Source organism: Xyrauchen texanus, chromosome 1 (genome assembly GCF_025860055.1).
Source record: "Xyrauchen texanus isolate HMW12.3.18 chromosome 1, RBS_HiC_50CHRs, whole genome shotgun sequence".
In the NCBI taxonomy this organism is placed as follows: domain Eukaryota; kingdom Metazoa; phylum Chordata; class Actinopteri; order Cypriniformes; family Catostomidae; genus Xyrauchen; species Xyrauchen texanus.
Window position 1 is genome coordinate 16642818 of NC_068276.1, and position 26433 is coordinate 16669250.

General features: G+C 37.5%; 1 protein-coding gene across 1 annotated transcript in view; it reads left to right on the plus strand.

Annotated features, from left to right (window-relative positions):
• LOC127651565 (focadhesin-like) overlaps positions 1 to 25448 on the plus strand; it is a 77185-nt gene extending 51737 nt beyond the window's left edge. The window contains exons 25-44 of the mRNA XM_052137466.1: positions 878 to 986; positions 1103 to 1219; positions 2542 to 2780; positions 3129 to 3218; positions 3495 to 3645; positions 6328 to 6447; positions 9279 to 9401; positions 9834 to 9911; positions 13996 to 14067; positions 14199 to 14301; positions 14441 to 14521; positions 16585 to 16713; positions 18386 to 18501; positions 20327 to 20587; positions 20904 to 20993; positions 21416 to 21593; positions 23217 to 23314; positions 23616 to 23867; positions 24562 to 24637; positions 25118 to 25448. Coding sequence (XP_051993426.1) covers positions 878 to 986; positions 1103 to 1219; positions 2542 to 2780; positions 3129 to 3218; positions 3495 to 3645; positions 6328 to 6447; positions 9279 to 9401; positions 9834 to 9911; positions 13996 to 14067; positions 14199 to 14301; positions 14441 to 14521; positions 16585 to 16713; positions 18386 to 18501; positions 20327 to 20587; positions 20904 to 20993; positions 21416 to 21593; positions 23217 to 23314; positions 23616 to 23867; positions 24562 to 24637; positions 25118 to 25191 — 2557 coding nt within the window. The 3' untranslated portion in view covers positions 25192 to 25448. The remainder of the gene's footprint in view (positions 1 to 877; positions 987 to 1102; positions 1220 to 2541; positions 2781 to 3128; positions 3219 to 3494; positions 3646 to 6327; positions 6448 to 9278; positions 9402 to 9833; positions 9912 to 13995; positions 14068 to 14198; positions 14302 to 14440; positions 14522 to 16584; positions 16714 to 18385; positions 18502 to 20326; positions 20588 to 20903; positions 20994 to 21415; positions 21594 to 23216; positions 23315 to 23615; positions 23868 to 24561; positions 24638 to 25117) is intronic.
• Positions 25449 to 26433: the final 985 nt, after the last annotated feature.

A 26433-nucleotide genomic window follows, 5' to 3' on the forward strand; every position in this document is an offset into this window, starting at 1 on the left:
TTTGAGCTTCAAAGTTCTTGTCACCGTTCACTTGCATTGAATGGACCTACAGAGCTGAGACATAAAGACTAAAAATCTTTCTTTGTGTTCAGCAGAAGAAAGAAAGTCATACACATCTGGAATGGCATGAGGGTGAGTAAATGATGAGAGCGTTTTAATTTTTGGGTGAACTCTCCCTTTAATGTAATGAAAGTAAAGAGTGCTCGCAACCAAGCTAATCTGACCTGTTTTCAACTTCAGTAATAATCATTTAGCAAATCTCAAGCAATAAAATCAACCTATATTATTAACTTTTATAATTTTTAAAAGGGGTAGTTCAACCGAAGAATGAAAATTATGTTATTATTGATGAACGCCTATGTCGTTCCAAACCTGCATTATTTTGTTCTTGTTTTGTGAAACACTAAAGGAGAAATTTCGCTGAATATTCTTGCAGCTTTTTTCCATACAGTTCAAGTCAGCAGTAAGCCCCAAAGGATCATAAATGTAGTCCGTACGGTGCAACACATGCGCTATATTCCAAGTCTTTTAAAGCCATATATGATGGCCTACATAAATCTCATTGGTGCATGCATGTACTTAAACTTATAAGGGGAAGACTATCAGTGAATAGAAGCTTTACTGATAGTTTCAGTGATAGGCTTCAGAAGACTGGGAATACAAGTCGTAGAGACAAATTTTATGATGCATCGTTTTGTCTTTGATGTAACTTGACAGTCCCTGTTCACTGTTGAATTTCATTGAAAAGAGCAGCATGAACATTCTGCTAAACTTCAGGTTTGGAACGACTAAAGGGTGTGTACATATTAACAGAGTTTTAAAAATAATTTTCTAAACAATGACAGAATTGTGATTTTTTTTTTCTTAATCACGACAGAGACAGTCCGGTTGTTCAGGGTAATTCTATTCTGGCATTAAGTGGTCTGGCTGTTGTGTTAACCAGATATGAGAGCAACCTTCCTGCTCAGTCTGAAAGTGGACCTGAGGTAAGATGCAGCTTTATGTGATCAGAGCAGAATATTCATAACAGAAATAGTCTGTCTGTATAATTCCTGATCGTCATACTTTCAAATTAACTGTACTTTTAATTCCATTCGTACAGGTGGGTCCAGAGATCCTGCCCACGGCTCATTGGCTGTCTATGGTGATCGACACTCTGCTCAGCATTGTGAGCAGTAACAGTAACCCTAAAGGACAAGTCTTCCCTTGGTTCATTCATGTGAGTTGAAACCATGAGACAGTTTAATTATAGAATAATTACGTTAAACAATATAGTAACATATTTTGTGTTAAATTAAATGCAATGAAGTCCTTATTTAACCCTTCCTTGGACTTATGGTTCAGTTTGACCCTCTTGAATATTTAACACTGATTTACATCAACTTAATGTTAGGTTTTTGGCCTGAAACTTCAGGACATCCTCCACAGAGGTGATCTGAACCTGGCAAGGTCATTTATGTATTTTATTTTTTTTATTATTTCATGTATTTATACACAAAGCAACAAAAAAAAAAGTCCCTACCTTGTCCTCAAGAATCAAATTGACCCTCTTTATGTTCAAATTCAAAAGCTTATAATACAGGCTCTGTTTGCTCTCTCTCTCTACTTTTTGTCTAAAATAGTTAGTCTGTGCTAGCTAACACTAGAAAAAATAATCACCTTCTCTTCCAATATACAGTTCTGAAAGGCAGGGGGACACCAACGCTGCTTCAAAATCTTGTAATACATGCTCTGTTTTCTCAATCTCCCTACTTTATTCCTGGATCATTCCACTAGATGGTAGCAAACCCTTTTTTTAATCACTTTCTATCACAACATACATATCTGATAAGAAATGTGACACAGCCCATAGACATCCAGGCTTTTTTGGGAAGCCCCGCCCTTTCCCCATGTTTTGTGGAATATCTTGGCCTCTGAATGGACTACAAGTGTGATCTTGGGTCATTTAAAAGCAAAAGCTTTTTTTATAATACTTGTTTTTGCTGAACTGCATTTTATTAAAATATTTTACACATTTGAGACATAACAGTGGATTATTTACCCAGAAAAGCTGAGAGAAGTAAAAATAGATACATATAGCAGAAAACAACCTAAGGGAAGAGCTAATATATTGACATTTTGAGTATGAGTGTTCTTATAATACATTTGGACCTTTTCTACAATTTTATAGTGAGGATTCTCATAAAAGAATGGATGTCAATGGGCAGAGTTGGGTCTCCCAACTTTCAGATCTGTATATTGTGATAGAAGGCGATAGAGATAATTTTTCTAATGTTGGCTGTCACCTAGATGAACTATTTAAGACCAAAAGTAGAGAGATAGAGCAAACAGAGCCTTTGTTACAAGCTTCTAAATGTAAACATAAAATAGGGGCAATTTGACCCTTAAGGACAACCAAGGGACTTGATCGTTTAGACTAAGGAAGGGTTAAAAAGCATTGCCATAGTAAGTTATAACATGTTTATTACTTTGGTATAGCCCTAAAATATATATTTTAATATATATATATATATATTTTTATTTTTTTTTATCTCAAACTAGCGCTCTTATTCCGGTGAGAACACTGCTAGTGCGATCGCCCGGTCCTGTGCTGCTCTTGGTCTGGCACTGCTGGTGCCCGTGCTGGTGATGTCACGCAAAGATAGTGTGCCCACTATACTGGGCACTCTAGCAGCAGGGCTGCCAGGGTCGCCCACGGCAGATGAATCTCAGGCGGTTCAATTCCACGGCGGACTGACTCTGGGCATGTTCCTAGCATGGCTGCATGATGAAAGAGTCAGGTGTGTGCTGGGTTGATTGATGCTTACTATTGCAGGAAAAGTCCAAATGTATGAATGTCGTGCACTTACATCTCCACACGGGTTTCCAAATAGGAAGTCATCAAGTGATGCTCTATTGCACTTTCCCAAGTAGAAAGTTAGGAAATAAAAAATTCTGACTTTCCGAGTTGAATGGATAGTAGTATCACACATCTGTGTTATCCATATATTTATATGAATAACTACATTATACATGAAGGATTAACCTGTTTAGTTTATGTATTAATTGAATTTTTTTTTTTTCATCAAGTACGCTTGCTTACTGATTACATACTTGTTTACTTAGTTTCTGTATCCACCTTTTTACAGTGATATATCTGGACAGTCCGTGACAGAGCTGCTGATGAAACATCTTGAGTCTCTAGAAGCTTGCTCTTTCAATCACAATCTGGAGTACAAGTTAGTACTAGTTAGTTCTTGCACTAACCATGTGACTCCACATTTTGCGTTTTTGATTTAGATTTTTTGTGTTTACTACAACTACAAAAACTTCTATAAATCTATATGTTTGAAAATTGGGTTGTTTTGTTTAGTCCTGCAGTGCTGGAGCTCTTTATTGCCCATGTAAAATCTAAATTATTTTATTTATTTGCTCTCTCTCTCTCTCTCTCTCTCTCTCTCTCTCTCTCTCTCTCTCTCTCTCTCTCTCTCTCTCTCTCTGGGTGTGTATGTTAGTGCTGGGTGTGTGTTAGGTGTTGGGTTGGTGCTGAGTTCTTTGAGCTGCAGTAGCCAGTCTGAGCGTGATCATGCCCACGTGTCTCTGACTCTGGACAAACTCCTACAGACACTGCAGGACAGCAGCAGTATGGGCCGCATGCTACAGGAGGTCAGTAGCATTGCTCATGTTCAAACATTATCTCAGGATTAAAAAACAAACTAACAGTTTCAGCTTATTTGAAAATTAAAGCACTTGTTTGTCAAGGATAACACATAGACATAGTCATAGACCTATTTCCATTGCGGCCTTTGATATTAGAACATCATCAATGGTCCCTGGCACCGGACGCTGGCAACAGCTGGCAATGAAATACATTATAAACATATAAGTAAAAAATATAGACTGATATACTGGTTTACCAATTAATCTGTGCCAGTATTTGCATTTTAGTGCCATTGGTTATCGGCCAAAATCTATCCCCATAGTTCCCAATAGGTGTTTTTTTTTCTTTTGTGTGTGTGTGTGTGTGTGTGTGTGTGTGTGTGTGTGTGTGTGTGTGTGTGTGTGTGTGTGTGTGTGTGTGTGTGTGTGTGTGTGTGTGTGTACTGTATTCTTACTTTTTAATTCCTACATGTACCTTGTTGGCTGTCTCTGGATGATTCAATGGTTAGAGTGGGTTGGGTCTGCAGCAAAACAGCGGCCTCTAGAGGTGAAATACAAAGAAATCACTTAAACCTTGTAGGGATTTGCTGTATCTAGTAAATCTTTTTATCATTGTCAATCTTCATCTCCATTTTTATCCTCACTTCAGAAGTACATTTTGTTATTTTGATTAAATAATCAAGTGTTCTAAATTGAAGCGAGAGCACGCAAAATATACGGAAACGTCAGCACATAAGGTTTATCTCCATTTTCAGATCTTTCTCATTAATAAATATATATATATATCTCAAAACCCTTAGTCTGATAAATATATATGCGATAGAAAGCTTAATTTGGTAAATGCTTACATATAGACAATTTTAACAGAGCCAAATCTCTGTCTTTTCAAAACAAGATTCCCCGGTGTATTTCAGGCTTGTTAATATTTACAATTCCTATATTTTGTACCAAATCTTCATTTTTTTACTTTTCCTTAATGGGATGGATTTTGATTTCACAATAAACTGCATTTGGGATTTTGTTCATTTTGGACTCTTGTAGCGTCTGTGTTTGTAGAGGCCAACCGTTAGTGGATTTTGCTAACACCAATAACTAAAGTAGTGGAAAAGGCAGAAAACCGGTTGATCGACTGATGGTTCTTTATTTTTTAAATTTATCGATTCATATAAGATTACATTTTTTGTCTTTCTTTACTTTGACAAGCACAGCCATTGAGGCTATAAGAGTCTTAAGTGAATAAAATCCCAAAAGCAGTTTATTGTGCAACCAAATTCCCAATAAAAATCAGAAAAATGTTGTGGAAAAATTTACTTTTAATTACAAACAAGCCCAAAACACCCCATCAAACTGTTATTCTGAAATGACAGGCTTGGCTCTGTTCCAATGCTCTATTTGTATTTAGCTAATCAGCTTTTTCAACCCTCTATTGACACGTTGGAGAAAGAATCACCGTTGGCTAGAAAATGTTAGTATTCATATATATGACTTCACGCAATACAGTATACAAGATTGTACATTTTATTTTCATATTTCACTGTTGATCATTTTAATCACATTTTAGCTTGAGAACAAATGTACAAATTTCACATTCTATCAATTTATATAATCACATGAAGTTGCATTTTCAATAATGATAAAAATTTAAAAACATTTCTTTTTACTGTCATTTTAAACTAAATATTCACAAGGTTGGAACCTAATAATGAAAATAGAATTACACAACAATTATTTAATAATTGTATCAAAAAAGATTTTTGATCACCAATAACTGTAAATAACAGATGGATATTAAAAGAGACATGACATGAAAATGGGGTGTTTGGGTCACGTCTTTGGACACATAATACACACCAATCGAAAGGAAACTTTTACTTGCATAATGTGTATGACCTGCTTGTACACATATTTGTTGTACACATTCTCAAAATTTTTAATGATGACATTTTGTGTGAAATGTTTTCAAATGAAATTGAAAGTTTTAATATACAATCATTTGAAACTGCATCCCCCAAAAATGCAAGCACAATTATCATTAATGTTCTTCCATACTGCTGCCTCAATGTGGATTAAGGGGGCCACATGCTCCTGAATAAACTTGTTGACACATTAAATGTTCTTTTTTTTTTTCTTTTGGCGTGCTGATCTATTTCGGGCATATTGACTGTGGTTTGGAACTTGTCAGGTGGTGTTTAATACATGTACTGGAGAAGTGCTTTGGCAATTTGCCTTGTTATGCTTCAGCTGAACAGTGTTTACAAATCGCTAATCTGATGTTCACATAAGACAAGTGTGAACATGTCCACTACTGACATGCCATTCACTTTTACAAAACTTGGTATTTAGTTAGTACCAGTAAGTAGTCATGTTGCAGATGCTTTAATCCAAACTGTCTGGTGCAACTTTGGGTAAAGTGCCATGCTCAAGGGAACAATGGTGGTGGCTCATTGCTTGCTCCTTTTGGGGATCGTACCAGAAGCCTATAAAATGCCATCTCTGAGCTTTAAACACTTCACCAGACCACCCCTACAAAGAGATGCTGCTAGTGCTGTCTGAACACATCCGCATCAGTGTCGTTTTAAACAGTATTTTTCATTAAATTTTCGAAATAGTGTAAGTGTAAATTTTTTTTTCATATCACCACTTTTAGTGGAATATTTTCAGTCCGTGTCTCTGTCTGTTCTGTCTCAGGTTTTGGCCTATTCTGTGGCATGTGTTGGTGTATCAGCATTCAGCTCTGGCATTATTGAGGCCATTAAAGCAGAGGAAATCATGAACACACTTCGCTCTCTAACAGAGGAAAGTCAACAGGTGAGAGTTGAGATGTTCTTATGATATAAGGCACTTGAATAATAATAATACACAAAGATAAATGCCATCCCATTTTTAGTTGTGCTTCTAAGGGAAGTATCACTATAACTATTTCATGTACTTGAGTTTAGTGATTTGTTCTTTACCCAAAGTGTTAAACTTTGGTGTGAATATCAACCCACACCATTTGTGCTATGGACATAAATGATACGTCACGTGCCATTCATCTTTTAAATAGTTTCCACCTGGCATTATTTTTGGCCTACCATCTGCAATTTTTCACAATTTAAAAGATCACATTCACACATACTATGGACTAATTGGTCTCATTTTTCAGAAATCCCCCCAAATAAAAGAAATATTTGTGGACCTTATATATCCAAGCATGCTCATAAGTAAAAATGGCTCATTTTGTAGAAAACTGCCAAATGTAAGTGCAGATATGAAGTTTATGGCTACTTGGGGCTTACAGAATCAGTGCATAAAAAACATGTTTGTAGACTTGTATTATCTTAGTCTTATTATTCTTATTCTTATAATTTTTTCCAACAGTCTTTCAAACTGTGGTATTAGAGCAACAAAATAAACTGTAAAGTAGTATTCCTGAGAATGAGAGCTTTCATTTGATGTACAATATGACTTGTCTTTTTAAGTACCATGTAAAAGACTCTCATATTCATATTAATATTTCTACCACATTACCTCTAGGTGGCGCCTATTTGCGATACATATGTTTTCATATGTCTTAATTTGTTATTTTAAGTAACATAAATGCAAATGCGATTGTGTTCAATGAAAAATTCTTATGTTATGCTTTCAAATGATACCACTTATGCCTAACTTATGTATCCGGGGACTTTAAAATTTTAAGCATAAACTTATTTCATGATATAGTGCCCCCCTGTGGACTCTCCGGTGGATCCATAAAGTTTAAGGTATTAATAGCCTGGCACCACAGTGCTTCTTGTAAGCACAGCCCTCGACAAAGAGGCATTTATACTTGATGCGCACTTCTCCGAAACGACAGTCGGCCGCGTTCTAAGTCCTCGTGGTGGCATAAAGACTCGCCTCAATCCAGGTGGTGAAGGCGTCTGAGACCGTCATCTGCAAATGTTATCACATTAAGATTAAGAGATTAATATTCAACTTTATTGTCATTGTGCAGAGTACAGAGCCAATGAAATGCAGTTGTTTTCGCATATCCCAACTAAGCTGGGGTCAGAGCGCAGGGTCAGCCATGAACAGTGCCCCTGGAGCAGAGAGGTGTTAAGGTCCTTGTTAAGGTCCTTGCCCAACAGTGGTATCTTGGCATTGCTGGGGCTTGAACCCCAACCTTTCGGTCAGTAACCCAGAGCCTTAACTGCTGAGCCACCACTGGCCCCATAGTTTTCGTATATCCCAACTAAGCTGGGGTCAGAGCACAGGGTCAGCCATGAAACAGCACCCCTGGAGCAGAGAGGGTTAAGGACCTTGCTCAAGGGCCCAACAGTGGCATCATGGTAGGGTTGGGGCTTGAACCCCTGATCTTCAGGTCAGTAACCCACAGCCTTGACCACCAAGCCACCACTGCCCCTATCACATGGCTTGTTATTCTCCGCAGCATCCATGCACAACTCACCACACGGCCCACTGAGAGTGAACCACATTGTAGCGATCACAATGAGGTTACCCCATGTGAATACCCTCCCTAGCAACCAGGCCAATTTGGTTGCTTAGGAGACCTGGCTGGAGTCACTCAGCACGCCCTGGATTCGAACTCTCCTCGTTGAGGTACCCAGGCCTCCATAAATAGGCTTTCTTGTCTTTCTAAACAAGAGCTGAGAAGCCACAACAGGTAATTTTACTGTGAAAAGATTGGGCTTCATTTACTATCTGTGCATACACAAGTATTTGTGGATGAAATCGGAGGACAAACGTTTTACAAAGAAATCATGATTCATCAATAACTTCGCACTAAAATTTACGAAAAATTTAATGACCAATTGAAGCCACACATATGCAAATTCACTTACTCCCGATGTCCTTATAAACATGATGAGTTTAACACGTTATAAAATATTATTATGTGCATTACATCTCAAGCTGGGTTTCAGTTCTGCCAGTGCACGCTCAGTGAATGAATGCACAAATGACGTACTCTAAGCCATTGGATGATGCAGGTGCCAGTACAGTGTCCTGTCCCCAAATCAATCAGGCGAAGGGACAGAACCGCAACTACTTCTCACGTCGAAGCATTACCTTATGGACCACATGCACAGTCTGAACAGTGAGGCACAGATAAATCCTCCTGTTCAAACAGCACTTCACACCTTCAGTTCATCAAATATCTACAATACGTGGTACATATTAGAAAATCATTCTAAATTGTAAAGCTGTGCTGTGCTGTTTTTGCCTTTTGCTTCGGCAACGACATTCTCTACACATTTCCAGCTGTTCAGGTGCGGTGGTGCTGAAAGCCCTTGTATGGAGAAAACGGGGCCTCCGATGCCGGAGCCTCGCAAAGTCTAGTCGACAGTCGATGACATCACTGTGTGTGCGAATCCTTGCAAACAAGCATTATAAACCAGGCTTAAACCTTAAATTTAAAATTGCCTTCCCTGATGAAGAATGTGTCCCGAACGAAGGATTTGATATTATTTGTGATAATTTGTTTATTTTAAATATTTTTTTTATTTGCATTACTGGCTAAAAAATACACCTACACACGCACATATATTTTTTTATGAATAAATAGGAATAATATTTATTAATATAATAAATAAATATGAATAAAAATACATTTTTGTGGCTCCTGTCAGACATATATTTGGATATATTTGTGTGTTCTGTAGACACCAGGCTTTGCTTTGGCATTGGGATTGACAGTGTATGGTCTCTCTTCCTGTGGTCATGGTAAAGCTGTGGACATCCAGCCTCGCTTGCTGGCTGCCTGGACCAAGATACTGCTATCAGAGGTGATGTATACCTCTTAAAGTGATGTCATTGTCATATGAATCCAATATCCATGTAATATGCATATTTAGTGTTTACTTGTTTGTGAAGGCATACTAATTATTATTTTAAGTGATCCTGACATGTAATATGCCTTTTTTATCCACACCAAAGTTTTCTTGATTAAAAACTGTGGCACTAAGTAAATGTACAAATATTGTATGAAATGTAGTTTATCTCTCTGTACACTGACTGGTCTGAAACAGTGTTTTTTTTACATACTATGTGAACTACTTTATATCAAGGTCTAATCTAGGCAAAAGTCCAGGTTTTAGGGTTAAAAGGAGTCCTTGTCTGCTCAATGCTGGTCTAGGTCTTGGCTTTGGTCTTGAAAGTTCAGACATCCACACTGTATCTTGATGGAAAACTAAGCTCTGTATATAAATGCTTCTCAGGGTTGTCCCACAATGCAGAGGCTGTCTGCCCTCAATGGACTGATCGCATTAGTGGGATCAGAGACTGCTCTCATTCAGGTAATTTAATTTAATTCATGTTTTTTCAAGCCCTATATGGTATATTTGTACCTGCCATTATAATGTTGACTATTCCATTTTACAATATATGCCATGGCATGTGCTTTTATTGTTATTTTCTATACAAGACTTAAATATATCACACTAATATTGGGATAAAGTTTACTATCTACTGCTAGAATGGCTTTTTTCATTCTAGTGAACATTAAATATCTCTAAACATCCCTTTGGATTGCGTTCTCATTTACTACCCAATATTACATGCATTATCGTATGTTGTAGTGATTTTAATTATGCCAGCTAAATGCCTGTCTCATATGGGCACTGCCCTTTCTGCACCCCACCACTGTGCCAAGCTGGTCTTTGTATGGCAAATTATACTCCTCCATGCCCACCCACTTTCCATACACACATACACACACACACACACAGACCGAATGCTGTCTCGTCTTTTTAAATGCAAATGCTACCATACTTGGAAGGTGGCCAGGAAGTGTCGCCATAGTAACGGCAGAACTTGACAGCGGTCTGGGAGGATTTTCTCTCAGTGTGAATTGGAGGCTTGTGAATGTCTCGGATTACTCTGACGCCCCAAAGATGAAAAGATTTGTGTAAATGTGTCTTTAAGCAACTTCAAGTCACTGAAGAAACACTTTAAAGCACATTTTAGTGCATTCAAACACCCACATCATTAGATTAATTCTTGAGGTAAAGCCTCGAATTAAATCCTGAATGTAGCTCATTTAGCTGGCGACTGTCTCTTTGAAAGCTGAACTCATTTAAATCCACCTAAACCAGTCTACTAATAACCAAGATAAAAAAGCACTTATTTAAAATTGATCTCCTTTTAAACTTTAGTATGTAGGATAGTGTAATACCTTGGTAATCATCACTAAAAATGTCACAACAAAAAAAAAACCTCTGGAAAACATTGATTGTGCTAGATTGTGCATCAGTTGCCTACAGCATATTCAATCGAGAAACAAATGAATTAGGCTTCTATCCTGACTAAAATTTATTGCAAAAATATTGACTGTTCAAACAGGTTTCCTGAACAATCCCCATCTGCTATTGGTTGGTCAAACAAATAGTCACGCTTTAGACTCGTGTCATTGATTGATGTCTTGTTTTGCCGGGCTAGTCTGGATGCTCAAACAAACAGAACTTTTACACTTTTCAGGCGAATCAACCTTATAGATGCAGAGGCGGGGGACTCCAGTTACATGACTTGACTCGAATCGCAAATTTAAGGACTTGTGACTTGCTTGACTAAATGAAGAAAATGACTTTGACTTGAGAAACAGTGACTCGAGACTTGATTTTGACTTGAACTGCATGACTCGACAATAACTTGACTGTTTTTTGTTATTATTATTTACAATAACTTATTATAAACAAAAACTAATTGTGATTAAAAAATATTGCGACATCAATTAACTCATATGCAAAAATGTAAGCCCGCCAGCACCACTGATCTGCATCTGCGCAGTGAACGCTGCGCTCACAACACGCCAAAATGACAGATGATTGTCGAGTTCCCAAAATAATCTCCTTTGGATATGAAGATTTCGAATTGGACCGTGTGAATAAAAAAGATTTGCCAGATGCACGATATGCGACGCAAAAATATCAGATACAACCACCACAACCTCGAATTTCACCAGACATTTCAAAACCACAAGGAAATGTAAGTAAATCATTTCATTATCCAGAAAGATTCATATTTAAAATGACTGTTCAAATGTTTGAGGGTTGTCAGTAAATTAAAATTATTCACTATTAATCTCATGTTTACCCGACATTGCCTCTAAATGTGTGTGTGCCTTTTCTAAACCTTCTCAACAGTCAACAATATACCATAACCATTTGTTGACAATATAAAACATAACGGGCAGATGTGCAGTCACAACACTTTATTTAAAATGTGACAAGTAGTATAAAATATACAGAATGACTCTTGACGAAATCCATGTGCTCTCATAGGGACTTTGACTTTGAATTTTGACTGACTTTGACCCTTGAATGCAATACCTTTTGACTATTTTATATAAATGTATCTCTGAAGTAGGGCTACCCCCGACCCAAGTTATTCCTAGTTGACTAGTAGTCGTTAGTTTAAGCCATTAGTCGAAACATTTGCACGTTTATGATATTAATTTAATTACTTGAATATATTTTTGGGAGGCATCAGAAAATGGTTTGAGTTCCAACACTGTTATACATTACAGAGAAATACTAAACCGTAATAATGAACCTTTCAAATATACATTTTACAAGCGCACGCAGGAAGCGAGCCGCAGCAACACCGGCAAAAGCGGGAAAGATTCTGAATGAGTCGGAACAAACCAGCAAGGAGACTGTCTGAAGATTTTGTTAATTTATAGTGAGAAATGATCATTAGGGTTGTGCTGACATACGATGATCTCTGGATCGATGATGATCTCCAGTAACTGATGCCTTTGACCATGTCAAGACCATATTTGGCTTGTTTACCCATTAATGTATTAAACTATTATTATGATTATTTTTATTATTATTAGGCTATTATCATTATCAAATTAATATTACAAATCATTTAGACACAAAGACACGCACTTGAAGAAACACATTTTATTAAGAACAGAAAAGTGTCTATGCGCATGTATGAAACGCTGTTTGTATGGAGGCCTGCGGTCTCATGGAACAGGCGCATGTAAAAGGTTCTCACTCTTTCTTTGTTTCTGCCTTCTGAATATTTTTTTTTTTCCATGAACAGTTTCATCTCTGAGTGCTTCAAATGACCTCAGACATCTCAGCTCTGGAGGTGCTTTGAGTTCAGTTCACTTTATTTCCACAGAGCAGTTTATTGTGACCACAACTCTGCAGCCTATAGCCTACATCTGTGTTCATTGGTTTCCTGTGGAGTTTTTGTTCTGCGACCAACCGACCAATCAAAACTTGCTCGACCAAGACTCTTCTCATCCACTAACATTTGGTCAACTATCAGGGGCAGCTCTTCTCTGAAGGGAACTGACTGTCTTCAGAAAAGTTTCGATGGCATTTTCTTTTCATCTTACCTCCATATAATGCCTAATAAAGTATTGTTTATAAGCGTAGGGGTGCTTTGTGTACAGGCGTTACCAGCATAACAGCTATATTTCTGCTGCATAAGCGCTACCTACTGTCAGAGAGCCCACCTACCATTTTTGTTAGATCAATGTGAAAATCTGACCATTTTAGTACTGTGGCTTGGCTCGACTTGACTTGAAACTCATCAGGACTCGACTTGCTTGATTTGTCTGCACTGGATTTGAGACTTGACTCGAGACTTGACTTGCTTGTGACATGAACATGTGTGACTTGCTCCCACCTCTGTATAGATGTCTCCGCATATTAATCTAGGATAGAAGAAATTATCTTAACATCCACAAAATTACTTGATTTTTAAAGTTGAAGTGTTTTTTGTTTTTTTTTGCGCCACTACTTTCAAACAACTTTCTTGAACACTGTCATTGATTTAACAGAAAGATAGTCCTGCCCCAAACTCACTTGATTAGTTGAGTCGATGTTGCTGTGGCAGGACGCTCAGAGCAATATTTTTATAGTACTACTGAGATAGTGTTTACAGTTAACAGGGAAAGCAATATATGAGTGCCTTACCGTTTTGTCTGCATTTTAGCATCTAAAAACTTCAGCTTCAGCTCTCTACCTGCTGAAATAAAATAAACATAGGCTTTAAATTAGAAGAAACAGTATTCAGCCACATGAGGGCTCCATAGAGTAAAAATAATCCGGTGAGAAACATGTCCCCTTTTAAAAGGACACTGTAACTTGAAATTAATTTGTGGAAAACTCCACTTAGTTTTTGTTTTAAAAAGCTTATTCCATTTAAACATTTTATTTATTTGTTTGATTTTATTTAACGGATTTTAAATGATTGTATTTAAAGAAAATATCCTTAAACTCCTAAGGTTTACCATGTTTTTATTATTATTATTATTATTATTATTATTGTTAAGGACTGATATTTGCATTAGTGTAAATAATTAATTAAAAAGTGAATAGACTTTTTTGACCTTCATAAAGTGTTTTTACCTCCATTTAGCTAAAGAGTGAATCAGAGCAATCTTCTCAGCAGCAGGGCAGACTGAACGAGGTCATACGAGCCATTACACAGGTAACGCTTTAGAAACATCACACACAGCAGAAATGGTTTTAAGCTACGATCATTTAATGAGAATCAGTGGTTTGATTTAAAGTGTTGAAATAGTTAGAATCGTGCTGCCTTTCTCTCATCCTCTGCACTAGATCATCACTTTCTCTGGGACGATTGGTCTGCAGTCGAACGGGGCATGTCTGCTTGGACACCTGCATCTGGCTCACATGTCCAGTAGCCACAGTCGAACTGCAGGTGAGATAGAAGTAAAGATTAAGATACTCCTTACTTTGTCTTTATTAGTATTAGTGTCACTGGCATAGCTTATGATCCATACTGAAATGCATATTCATCTACTGGTGAAGAAGACATAATTTTACTCCACTTGTCACAGTTCCTCAGGACTTTGGTTACCTCCCAGAGAAAAGTGTCATCCGGGCAAGTGTAGACTTCATCACTGAAGCAGGAAGGAAAGGTATACTATACATTGGCAAATGTATTTGTATCTATTTACAGTTACATTTATTGGTTGAGTTGTAAAAAAAAATAAATGATAATAATTCAATTGGGATGGTAGTGTCAAGATTTTAGTGAATAGTGAGTATAAACAACATAATCGTTAATTTCAAAAAACGTTTTCAAACACATTTTCAAGGTAAAAATATATTTTTATGAATTTGTAAGTAAAAAAAATATCAAGATGATATCTCAGGGTTACACCATGACCTGAACAAAATGTGCCTTTTCATAAAGATTTCTAAATAATTTATTGTTATTTTTTAATTCAGACTCAGTGTTGAAGGTCTCCAAAGTTGGCCTCGCTGTTTAGTTTTTTTGCTAGAATTTCAGCTTTTAATGAGACTTTTCCTTTTTTTTTTTTTTTTTTTTGCAACAAGAAATTATTTTGTTTAAGCCCGAGAAAAAATATCAACATGACTTAATACTAAAAAATTTTTAAATATGCTCATCGTAGAAAAGGTGTTTTCAAGTAAATGTTTTGTGTAAATTGCCTTTTTTATGTATTTTTAATTTAATAGATCTGGTCAAAAAATGGGTGTCACTTCATTGACCCTTACATATGGCCATAATATGCACGTGTTACCCTCTGTTATAATTTTTTATGATTAATTTTGTGAACAGAATCCACGTTGTGGTTATGAAAAAGGTTTACTCAAAATGTTTTGCTCACTAACACACATGCAATTTTCCTTTGGGCTTTTTCTATGAAGGATGCTTAAACAGTGGTGTAAAGTTGTTCTACATACAAAAGTGTCTTATGGGTAAAACCCTGAAACTTGTTTGAGTTAAAAACATGTAAATGCTATAACTGTACAATTTTTATAGCAATATCTTACCTTTTGTTTTCTTCTTTTTAAAGAAAGACAAAAGATTTCCACTAATTGTTCACTTAGCCATTTTTGAAAGTCTGTGAAACTTTTGTAAACTTGCATTACCTTCATTGGTCTAAATTTTATGTGAACACTAGGATGGACAACCCAATGCTAAACATCAGAAAACCAGTCTTTTCGTAGTGGAGAAAGAGCTTGTGCGCTCAAGAGTTTGAATCCAGGGTGTGCTGAATGACTCTAGCCAGGTCTCCTAAGCAACCAAATTGGCCCGTTTGTTTGGGAGGGTAGAGTCACATGGGGTATCCTCCTTGTGGTCACTGTAATGTGGTTCTCTCTATCGGTGGAGCGTGTGGATGCCGCAGAGAATGGTGTGAAGCCTCCACATGCGCAATGTCTCTGCGGTAACAAACCACGTGATAAAATGTGTGGATTGATGGTCTCAGACGAGCAACTGAGATAGTCACCCAGATTGAGTCACTACGCCAAAACAAGAGGACTTAGTGCACATTGGGAATTAAGGAGAAAAAAGGTTTCCAGATTACACTGTGCAAGTGTAAAGATCTGATTGGGGCATTTCACCTCTTGAAATCTGTCAATCTAATTCTGAGTGGCTAATCACCATTATCTGTTATTTATCAAAAATAGAGAATTAAATATTTTACTTGCATGTCTAGTTCTAAGTATTGCACGGCACAATTGATCTGAAGGGGTTGGTAGTTTTACAAGGGGTATTGTTTTTGGTATATCTTGCAACAAAGGAGGTGGCATTTTCTTGCATCCCCCTCAACTCGAGCCCTGTCTATTTATGCACTAGCCATAGCTATGCAAACCAGCAATAATACACTCGACAAAACGTTTCTTTTAAAATTGGTTGTCAGAGCCATGTCACAGAGGGTAACGCATATTGGGTCTTGTTCACTAATCGTGCGTTCGCACATATTTGTCCATAACACCTGTGTGAAATAATTCCTAAAGAAATTGGCTACTTTTTAGGACATCAGAGACTACAGGTGCTCTAAGAAACATGGAATGCGTTTCACATGTTGGGGTATGGTCTGCACCATGTCCCAATCCTGTTCCCCTTATTTCTACACAATACTTTCTGGTCAGCATACACTGTTATCTAATAAAAATGCAATAAGCCCAATGAAGTGCTTTTGATGTGTACTAATGGTATGATTGTGTGCAGGGCCTGAGTTCACTCCTCCCCACTTAGTAAAGACAGTGCTAGCAGCATTGGGCACTGTTGGCGGAAGCTTCCAGTATCCTCCAGTCAATTGGAGTGCCATCCTCTCCCCGCTGATGAGACTCAACTTTGGTGAGCTACCTGTTAATCATCTGTATTAATCTCACCTTTTTCATTAAACAGATAATGTCAGCTCTAAAATCTGACGTGACGAGCCACGTTCCAAGCCAAACATCAACTGAATTCTATATTTATGTTAATATTATTTTTGGTTAATATAAATCCTATAATAACAACAGCCTATAGGCAACCTAATGAAACAAATTACTTTCAGCTATCTTACATTTTAGACATAATATGGCCAGGTATTTTGTCTATTTTTGCTCTATTAACGAAAGTGTTCCAACAAAAACCAAAGAAGGATCAATCGATGAACTGCTGACTGAGGCCACATCCACACTAATACGTTTTAATTTTGAAACACCTTTATTTCACTACATTTATGCCTCTTATTTGCACTAGAATAGAGTTTTTCTCAAACGAAAATGGCATACAGCCATTACAGCATACTTTGGAAAATGATGCTGTTAGGTAAGTGAAAACTGAGTTTTAAAACGAAAACAGTATGTTTAGAATTCTGCAAACCCACACAAGAGGACAGTTAAAAGCATCCCAGTGTTGTTATTCTAAATATTAGCACTCTTGGAATATTAGCATTGCTTGTCCAATCAGATAGGAGGACTGGAAGTAAATAACTAAGATCAGGCATGAAACTCTGAATGGTGCAAGCTGAGATGTTCTCTGAACTTGTAATCTGTTTGTCAATCAACTTGCTCACATGTATGTCAAGTCAATTGGTGCACATTGTGTAAGCTGATTGGACCTTTGACATTTAATCGGGTATCCAGTCAACTTGCATATTATTTCTTGGCCTTACATTTAAATTTGCTTTGTTTGCAAGTAAGGCGGTTTCACCGTTGCACGCTGCAATATTTGTCTCGAAGTATAGGTCTCTGCGAAAACAAAACCAGTGGCCGTTTTCAAACTGGAATGGGCGTTTTCAAACCGGAATGGGCATTTTCAAACTATCCAATGAAAGTAGGGAATCTCTACGTAGAAATCAGTGGACATTTCCAAACCAGGATAGGCGTTTTTTCAACTATCCAGTAGAGAATATCTTTGTTGAAGGCAAATCAAGTACAGTAGTTGAAAATGCCCATACTGGTTTGAAGAAGCCCACTGATTGGGAAACAGACATTTTTGTTCTACAGAGACATCAGTCTTGTTTTCTTTGAAACCCTCCTCCCCATCTCCACTATTCTAGATCTGCTAAATTGGGATTGTATTCATGTCTAACTGTGCAGCATGTCATTCAGTACTTGTCTTGTGTTTTTCTAGATGTGCACAGGCAGCATGTCAACATGCCTAACTCAGTATGTCTGTGTATGTTTCAGCTGTAGCAAGTCTGTACTTGCTTTGCAGCAGCAGAGTAGCAGATCTACTTTGCCAAGACCAATATCCTATCAATATATCATACCCACATTAACATGATTTATCTTTCATGAGAGTTGTCATGACTGAACTGTTGTATTATAAATATTTTCAGAACATTTCTTATAAGTATTTTCATTAATTTTGCCTTGCAACACCCTTTAACTCTGGTAAAATTACTATAATGCACAGCTTTTCATTACTGACTGCTTTATTAAATTAGGAATTTAAAGGAAATGTCTCTTTGCAAGTGTTTATTGTCTCGCCTTTGGGAATATGTGATGTTTAAAGCAATCAACCATCTCTGCTATAGGTGAGGAGGTGCAGCATCACTGTTTAGAGTTAGCCACCAGTCAGGTCCAGTCCTCCCAGAGTGCTTCACTTTTCCTCGGGATTTGGCTTGCACCTCCCCTGGTTCATAGCCTGAGTGTAAGTGTTTTATTATCTCTCTCTCTGTGTAAAATGTCTCTGCAAATATGGCACTGCAAACCTTGAGGGGGCACACTATGATGCTATGATGTATAGTTCCTTGATTTGCCCCTTTTAATGCCAGTTGTCATTAAAGGTGAATTTCATCTTATATTTAAGCAATATCACACAAGCAAGAGTGTGATATGGCCTTACATGCTGTGATTCGGCTCATATTACACACATAAATTATCTTTTGCCACCACCTGCTGGCTAACATATGTAAGGTTAAAAAATAAAAAACATGAAAGAGACATACAGTAGTTCTTAACACATATGCACTACTCTTGCACTTTAGTTTAGAACGGCACGAACACAAGTGGAGTGATACACACAGTGAAGTGTCTGAGTGCTGATGGTGTTAGACCATCAGTGCTCATGGAACGTCTCTCATCCAATCAGATTCGAGGACCGGAACTAACTGTTGTATATTTGTATATGTGTGTGTGTGTGTGTGTGTGTGTGTGTGTATGTGTATATATATATATATATATATATATATATATATATATATATATAGTGCTGAATTAAATGGCAGTTAAAATCCTATGGCAGAATGTCCAGGAACAGGAGGGGTTACAGAGATATAAAGTAGTATTCTGCTGGTCGTGATCTTAATACTTACCCATGAGGCGACCTGCTCCATATAAAATAAAACTGCTTTTATGAGGCTGCTGATATGACTGGAGTCTTCATCTCATGAGAGTGTAAATGCTAGTGTAATATTTTTCTCATTTCTTTATGTCTAAGTTTTTAAAGAGTGCTCCATTAAGTCGAATGTAACATTTAGAGGGATAGTTCACCCAAAAATGAAAATTCTTTCATTATTTACTCACCCTCACAATATCCCAGGTATGTATGCCTTTCTTTCATTTGAAGAAAAATACCATAGCTTATTAGGTCCTTAAAATGCAAGTGGATGGTGATCCGATTTTTGAAGCTCCAAAAATCACAGACAGTCAGCATAAACGGCATCCATATGACACCAGCTGTAAAATGAATGGCTTCCGGTCAGGAGCAGTACACGTGTGTGATGCGTTGGCATTTAAAAACACGCGAGAACTGATTCGCGCGAGTCACAGCCGGAAGAGCAGTGCTGTTTACAAGTGAAAAGGAGGAACGCTGTACAGTAGCTTGGTTGGTTTTGGTTTAAATCTGTATTTATCTGTTTCTTTACTCCCAATGGTGCATTTGTGTGCTTATCCTGGACATCTCAATCTAGTGGAGAACGTGAGATTACCTCTGTATCATAGCAACGCAAATACGTCACACGAGAGACCACTTGGACTCCACCATCTCGTGAAGCTTACCCGAATTGTTGTATTATAGTTACAAATGACTTACATTTTGATCTTGAATATTGATTGCACCAAAAGTGATCATATCGCTTTAGAAGACATTAACTGCTGGAGTCGTATCAATGAGGTGTATGCTGACTGTCTGTGATTTTAGAGCTTCAAACGAGAAATCTCAATTCTCTTGCATTTTAAGGACTTACTGAGCTAAGATATTCATTTTTTATTTTTCTTCAAATGTGTTCAGCTGAAGAAAGAAAGACATACATACCTGGGATTTCATGAGGGTGAGTAAATGATGAGAGAATTTTCATTTTTGGGTGAACTATCCCTTTAAGGTATTTTAAGATGCTTTGTAATTATCTCACAGTCTTTTAATGTTCTCAAATCCCATTCTCTTCTTTACCACTTCCTTCAGTACAGGATGACCTAATGCACAAAACACGTCAAGTTCTATTTTGTATATTCTCTGGCATGTTCATTCTCCATAGCTCCGCACCAGGGCTCATCTGTACAAGTGCCTGAGCTATTGGATGAAGCATGTTGCTGAAGACAAACTGCAGGTGTATGTGGACAGTCTTGCAGCCCAACAGTTTGATCCAGACACACGTCCCCAGCGCCTCCCCCTCTGCCTCTCCATCCTGCACGGCTTGTCCAAAGCCATGATTGTCCCCAACCCTCCCCAGAACTGCTGGACCACCCTTTGCTCTACCACTGAAAAGATCTACAACCTCTTACCTGACAATATACAGGTATATCTCAACAGTTACCTTATGTAAGCAAAAGATGTGGCACAGTCATTGTGGTTTAAAGACACTATGAATTGTTAATTGAGGCTTTGTGGCTTTTAGGCCATGGGTTTTTTCTTGTGGGAAAATGGATCTCCTGTGCCAGCTGCTAGCAATGGCAAGTTGAATAAATCAATGAAAAAAGGACATGATTTTTAAAAAATACATTAACAGGACAGAAAACTGTATTCCTAAAAGCATTTCATGGGGTCTTTAAAGGGACGATTATTTATACCATGTATTTTTGTCCATATTTACGTGCTTATCTATTTCTCTGTAGGCTGGCGAGGTGCACCTGTATGAAGAGATATGTTCATGTCTGTCTGAAATGAGTGACACAGAGATTGACCGTGTAGTCAAAGTCACTGAGGTGCGTCCACAGTGATCACCGTAATATTCATGATTTTCCTCATGAAGTCAAGAGTTGTAATTTAATAGTTAATAATGAAGTCTTATTTTGGAGTTCTGTTTTATTAAGTTTGTAAATGTTCTACCAGTACTTAAATTATAAGCTCTTTAAATATTTATATGATAAAATTATTCATCCATAGAAGGTTTTCTTCTTTTTCGTTATTATTAGTGATAATCATAATTCAAGGTCAAGAGCATATAGTAGCTTCTGATGATTCTAAAGGTATAATATCATCTTACAGCCAACCCAGAGCAATTTTCAAGTTAAATTACCTTTTCAAGGTACACTGACTGAGGCTGAAAACATTGAGTCAGCAAATGTACTGTACAACCCAAAACCACCCTCTCAGTTTGTCCCTTTTTCTTGTACGCCCTCTACAGGCTAATGTAGAAAAGACAGCTTTCATCCTATCCTACTTAACTTCTAAAGGCAGAGTCCCTCTCCTTTGTCTCAATGATGTCATCAGTACCATTCTCCAGGTGGGGAATAAGAAACAAATCAGCTGGCTTCTCCTCCAGGGCCTCCACCAATCACGATTCGCCTCTAGTCCCAATACAGGTACATAATTTTTTTATAATTTGTTTTTTTGTATACCCCTTTCTACCAATTTGGAATGCCCAATTCCCACTACTTAGTAGGTTCTCATGGTTGCGTGGTTACTCACCTCAATCCGGGTGGCGGAGGACAAGTCTCAGTTGCCTTTAACATACAATATGTATATATATTTGTACAAAATATGTCTCCTTTCTGAGCGGGATGATGTCTGTGTGGTCCCATGGTGTTTATACTTGTGTACTTCTTTGTATAGATGAGCGTTGTACCTTCGGGTGTTTGGAAATTGCTTCCAAGGATGAACCAGACTTGTTGAGATCCACAATTTTATTTTCTTTTTAGTCATTTTCTTTAGATTTTCTTATGATGTCAAGCAAAGAGGCACTTAGTTTGAAGGTAGGCCTTAAAATACATCCACATTTACACCTCCAATTCAGTACACCTCTTATAAAAATGAATTGGCTAGTTGCTTAAAGGCTTTACATACTTTTCTGGAACTTTTCAAGCGGCTTAAAGGCACAATTAACTTGGTGTACGTAAAATTCTGACCCCCTGTAATTGTGATATAGTCAATTAAAAGTGAAACAATCAGTCTGTAAACAATTGTTGGAAAAATTCACTGTGTCATGCACAAAGTAGATGTCCTAAGTGAGTTGCCAAAACTATAGATTGCTAATATGAAATCTGTGGAGTGGATAAAAAATTTGTTTGAATGACTTCAACCTAAGTGTATGAAAACTTCTGACTTCAGCTGTAAAAACGTACTTTGACTGTTTACTGAGGTTTACTCCGTTTTAATTCACATCACCAGAACATATTGCTGATTAGGGGGGTTGAAATATTTTGATTCCAACTATATAATATATATATATATATATGTATATATGTATGTGTAAATATTTGTATGAACATAAAAAGATTCAACAATTAAGACTGAACAAGTTTCACAGACATGTGACTAACAGAAGTGGAATAATGTAGGGAGACTACGTGATTGTTAATGGCAGAGCAGCTTTGAAAAGACACTTTCCATACCACTTGCATATTTTCACGTCTTTGAAGGACAATTAAATGCTAAACTGTTGTTCATGCTCGGGAGGATGGAAACTCTCCGATTAAGAAGACATTTAAGTAGTCCTCCACCGTGCTGAGTTGGATAGCACCATTTTGGCCAGAGTGAAACAAGCCTTAAGCGTATATCAAAAGTAACAGTCAGCATCTGGTGTGGCCACCAGCTGCATTAAGTACTGCAGTGTATCCCCTCCTCATGGACTGCACCAGATTTCCCAGTTCTTGCTGTGAGATGTTACCCACTCTTCCACCAAGGCACTTGCAAGTTCCCAGACATTTCTGGAGGGAATGGCCCTAGCCCTCACACTCCGATCCAACAGGTCCCAGATGTGCTCAATGGGATTGAGATCCGGGCTCTTCGCTGAAGCAGAACGAGGGGGACCTGTAAAATATTAAGCAGATGGTTTTAATGTTGTGGCTGAACGCGTATGGATTTATGGTTCACTGAGGAGTGAGAAATAATTTTGGACCCTGTTTGGAAGTTATTGCCGATGTTGTCCATTTCAAATAACCATTAACTTTGAAGCATTATGTTTTTGCAAATTTGTTTTTTTCCAGGTGTCACTAAAAGAATGGAGTGGCTATTGGACTTAATGGGCCATATCAGAAATGTTGCATATGGATCTCCCACAGTTAAATGTGTCAATGTTTTGGAGGTGTGTACTATTAAACTTCACTGCGCTATTAACCTTAAATTATTTGGCATTATTTTAGGTTGCTTTTGAACCGAATATGCATTCACTCCTCATAAATGCAGTTATTGCTATTGGCAAAGTGTTTTTGGCTGACTTGCTATAGGCCTTATTATATTTACATGCCCCCCCTATAAAACCCATTACCAGCAGCAGGGAGCAAGATTTTACAAGAGAAATAGAAAAATGGTGTATAGACATGGTTAAGTGTACTGTCTTGATAAGGTTGGCCTAGTTAAACATCATGCCCACCATCACTTTGCAGGGAACCGACTTCCTCTTCAGTGTGTTTGCAGCAGCAGTTGTGTCTTGGGCCGACCATTGTGTGCCACTTCTTGTTGGCATCAGAGCCCAATGGTTTCCATGGCGACAATCCTCTCAGACATCAGAACTGCCCCATGACCTCTATGTCAACCCTGTTACCACTGAGCTGTCAGTGTCATCATGCCTACTTGGAATGCCTTCCAGCATGAAGCAGCTGCTTGCCAAAGAGCCATGGAAGTCCCAGTCACAGAAGGTACAACTTGTCCTGATTACAGATTTACATATTTTGTCATATTTTATCATTTCAATATATTTCAATGAAAACTTTGTGAACCCTTTGGATTATCTGGATTTCGGCATTGTGGTTTTAAAATGTAATTGTCTGGTTGTCATTTAAAAGAATAGTTCACCCAACATTGAAAATTGTCAAAATAATTTACTCATCAACACATGATTCAAAATCCGACCTTCTTTCATGAACACTAAGGGAGATGTTTTGTTGGATATCCTTCCAAGTCTTCTAAAATTAGATGGTGGTTTTTTGTGATGAGTAGATCAAGATTTAAGCCATTATTCACTCCAAATGTTCCCCTCTGGCATAGCACTGAAATTTCCTTTGCATTTTCACATATTCAAACTTGGTGTAACACAACACTTCCTCATGCGTTAGATATGGCTCGAGTCCTCCTTCAATTTCAGTCTATTGCATTTTCTTTTCTTTCTTTTTTGGCACTTTGTTCATACCAGAAAAATGTCCTAAGCCTGATCACTTGGAACAGTAATTGCATATCTCTCCTTAAAAAAACACGCAATTTGAGGACTCATAGATGTCCGTAGCACCAGCCGTGCAGGTAGAACTATGTTGTAAAGTTTAATACTTAGGCTTATAGCAATATTATTAGTGATGCTTGACTCTTTTTTTTTTTTTTTTTTGGTCATGCTATCAGTTCATCGACTGGCTCTTCAGTATAACTGAAGGTCCTGTGCAGGGTTTCTCCAAGACTTCCATTCTCACAGCCAAGGGTGAGACACTTATGCTCTTGATTTTGATTTGGTCAAACAACTATTGTGGTGTGCTGCTTCAAATATGTAGAAAGATTAATAAATGCTGTGAATGTTTTGTTCATTGTTAGTTTTTTTTTTATAATATGTTAACTAATACAAGCTTTTTTTAGTGTTACCAAAGTTTCTAAGTAGTTAAAATCGAATTTTTTTTATAAAAATCAACCATTGGGACAAAATGTGCTCGAAGTTGATGGAATACCCTCTTGTTATTATTCTCTCTCTCTCTCTCTCTCTCTCTCTCTGCTCTCTCTCTCTCTCTCTCTCTCTCTCTCTCTCTCTCTCTCTCTCTCTCCCTCTAAACAGAATTGTAAGAAAATGACTTTGTAGAGTACGATAACAAGAGACAAGTGATTGTAAAATGATTTGCATGATCAGTCTCTCATTTGGTTACATTGAACCATTTAATTTGACTGAGTTGTGTCTCCCTTTCTGACTTAGCAAACTTAATGGCTCTGAGATCCATCCCTGAGTTCAAGAAGAAGACTGTGTGGACCAGAGCGTATGGCTGGTGATCTTAATGACGCATCAGTCTCTGACTTAAAGCTTTGGCACACAGAGTACACATTTGTTTAACTGACTGCATAAATAAATAACAAAGATAACAAAACAAATGTTTGACTACGAAGTGTAATGGGAAACATTGTGTGCTCGAGACCAGAAGTAACACTGGAATATTAACTAGATTGAAGGCGTGTCAGAGTATTAAAAATAGATTTTGCCATTTTCTTTATAAACATGTCAAATGTATAAATAAATATATACTGTATGTGCCACATTAAGTTTCTTTTATTTCTAGGTCTGCGTACTAATGCCTTCTAATAAAATGAAGCTTGCTCTGTTTGCATACATTTGCAAAAAGTGTTCCGTAACAGAAAAAAGGTTGGGAAACACTGACCTAAACCACAAATAGCTCATCTGCAAAAAAACGTCCAAAAGAAAACACACAGCAGTAGGTGAGTTCTGCAATGCAATGCTTACCGAGATGGCTGGGACCACGTCAAAATTGTATTGGCACTTAGAAACGAAGCATAAAGAAAGATAAGCGAAGTGTAAGTGATGCTAGAAAAGCTAGCTAGCTAGCTAACGTTAACAATCTGCCACTTGCTGCATTCCATTCAACTCGGGAAATCAGATTTTCCATCTGGGAAAGGTGCAATGGACGCCACTTGAAGTCGTAATTACAACCTGGAAAGCTGTGCGGAAATTTTTAACACCGATTTCGCCAAAACATGGTGAATTATATTCTCTTTTGATAATCGTGCACCTGTAGCACAAATGCTAGCGTTCCAGATTGTTTAAGAATTGGGTTGTTAGGAGACGTCTCTTGTGACAGTCAAACTCCTGCTAAGCTAACGGGAGAATTGCAGTTTTGTTTCCTTTAACGTCATCTTCCGAGCATCTGGCATTGTAATGCCTTTAGTCGGAGATATCAAGTAGAATATCCCACATCCAATTTGAATGTAATGCAGCATCTGTACCATCTTCACCCTTCACCCAAAGAGATTTAGAGAGTATTAGCTATACATATTAGCTACCTATGTATTTAATGTTTTTTGGGTTCTAGTTTCAGTTGCTTGCCAGATATTTGCCACCTTGTATTTAATGTTTTTTGGGTTCTAGTTTCAGTTGCTTGCCAGATATTTGCCACCTTGTATTTAATGTTTTTTGGGTTCTAGTTTCAGTTGCTTGCCAGATATTTGCCACCTTGCTAGGTGCGCAAGCTATCTAATTTAGTTAACATATATTGAGGGATG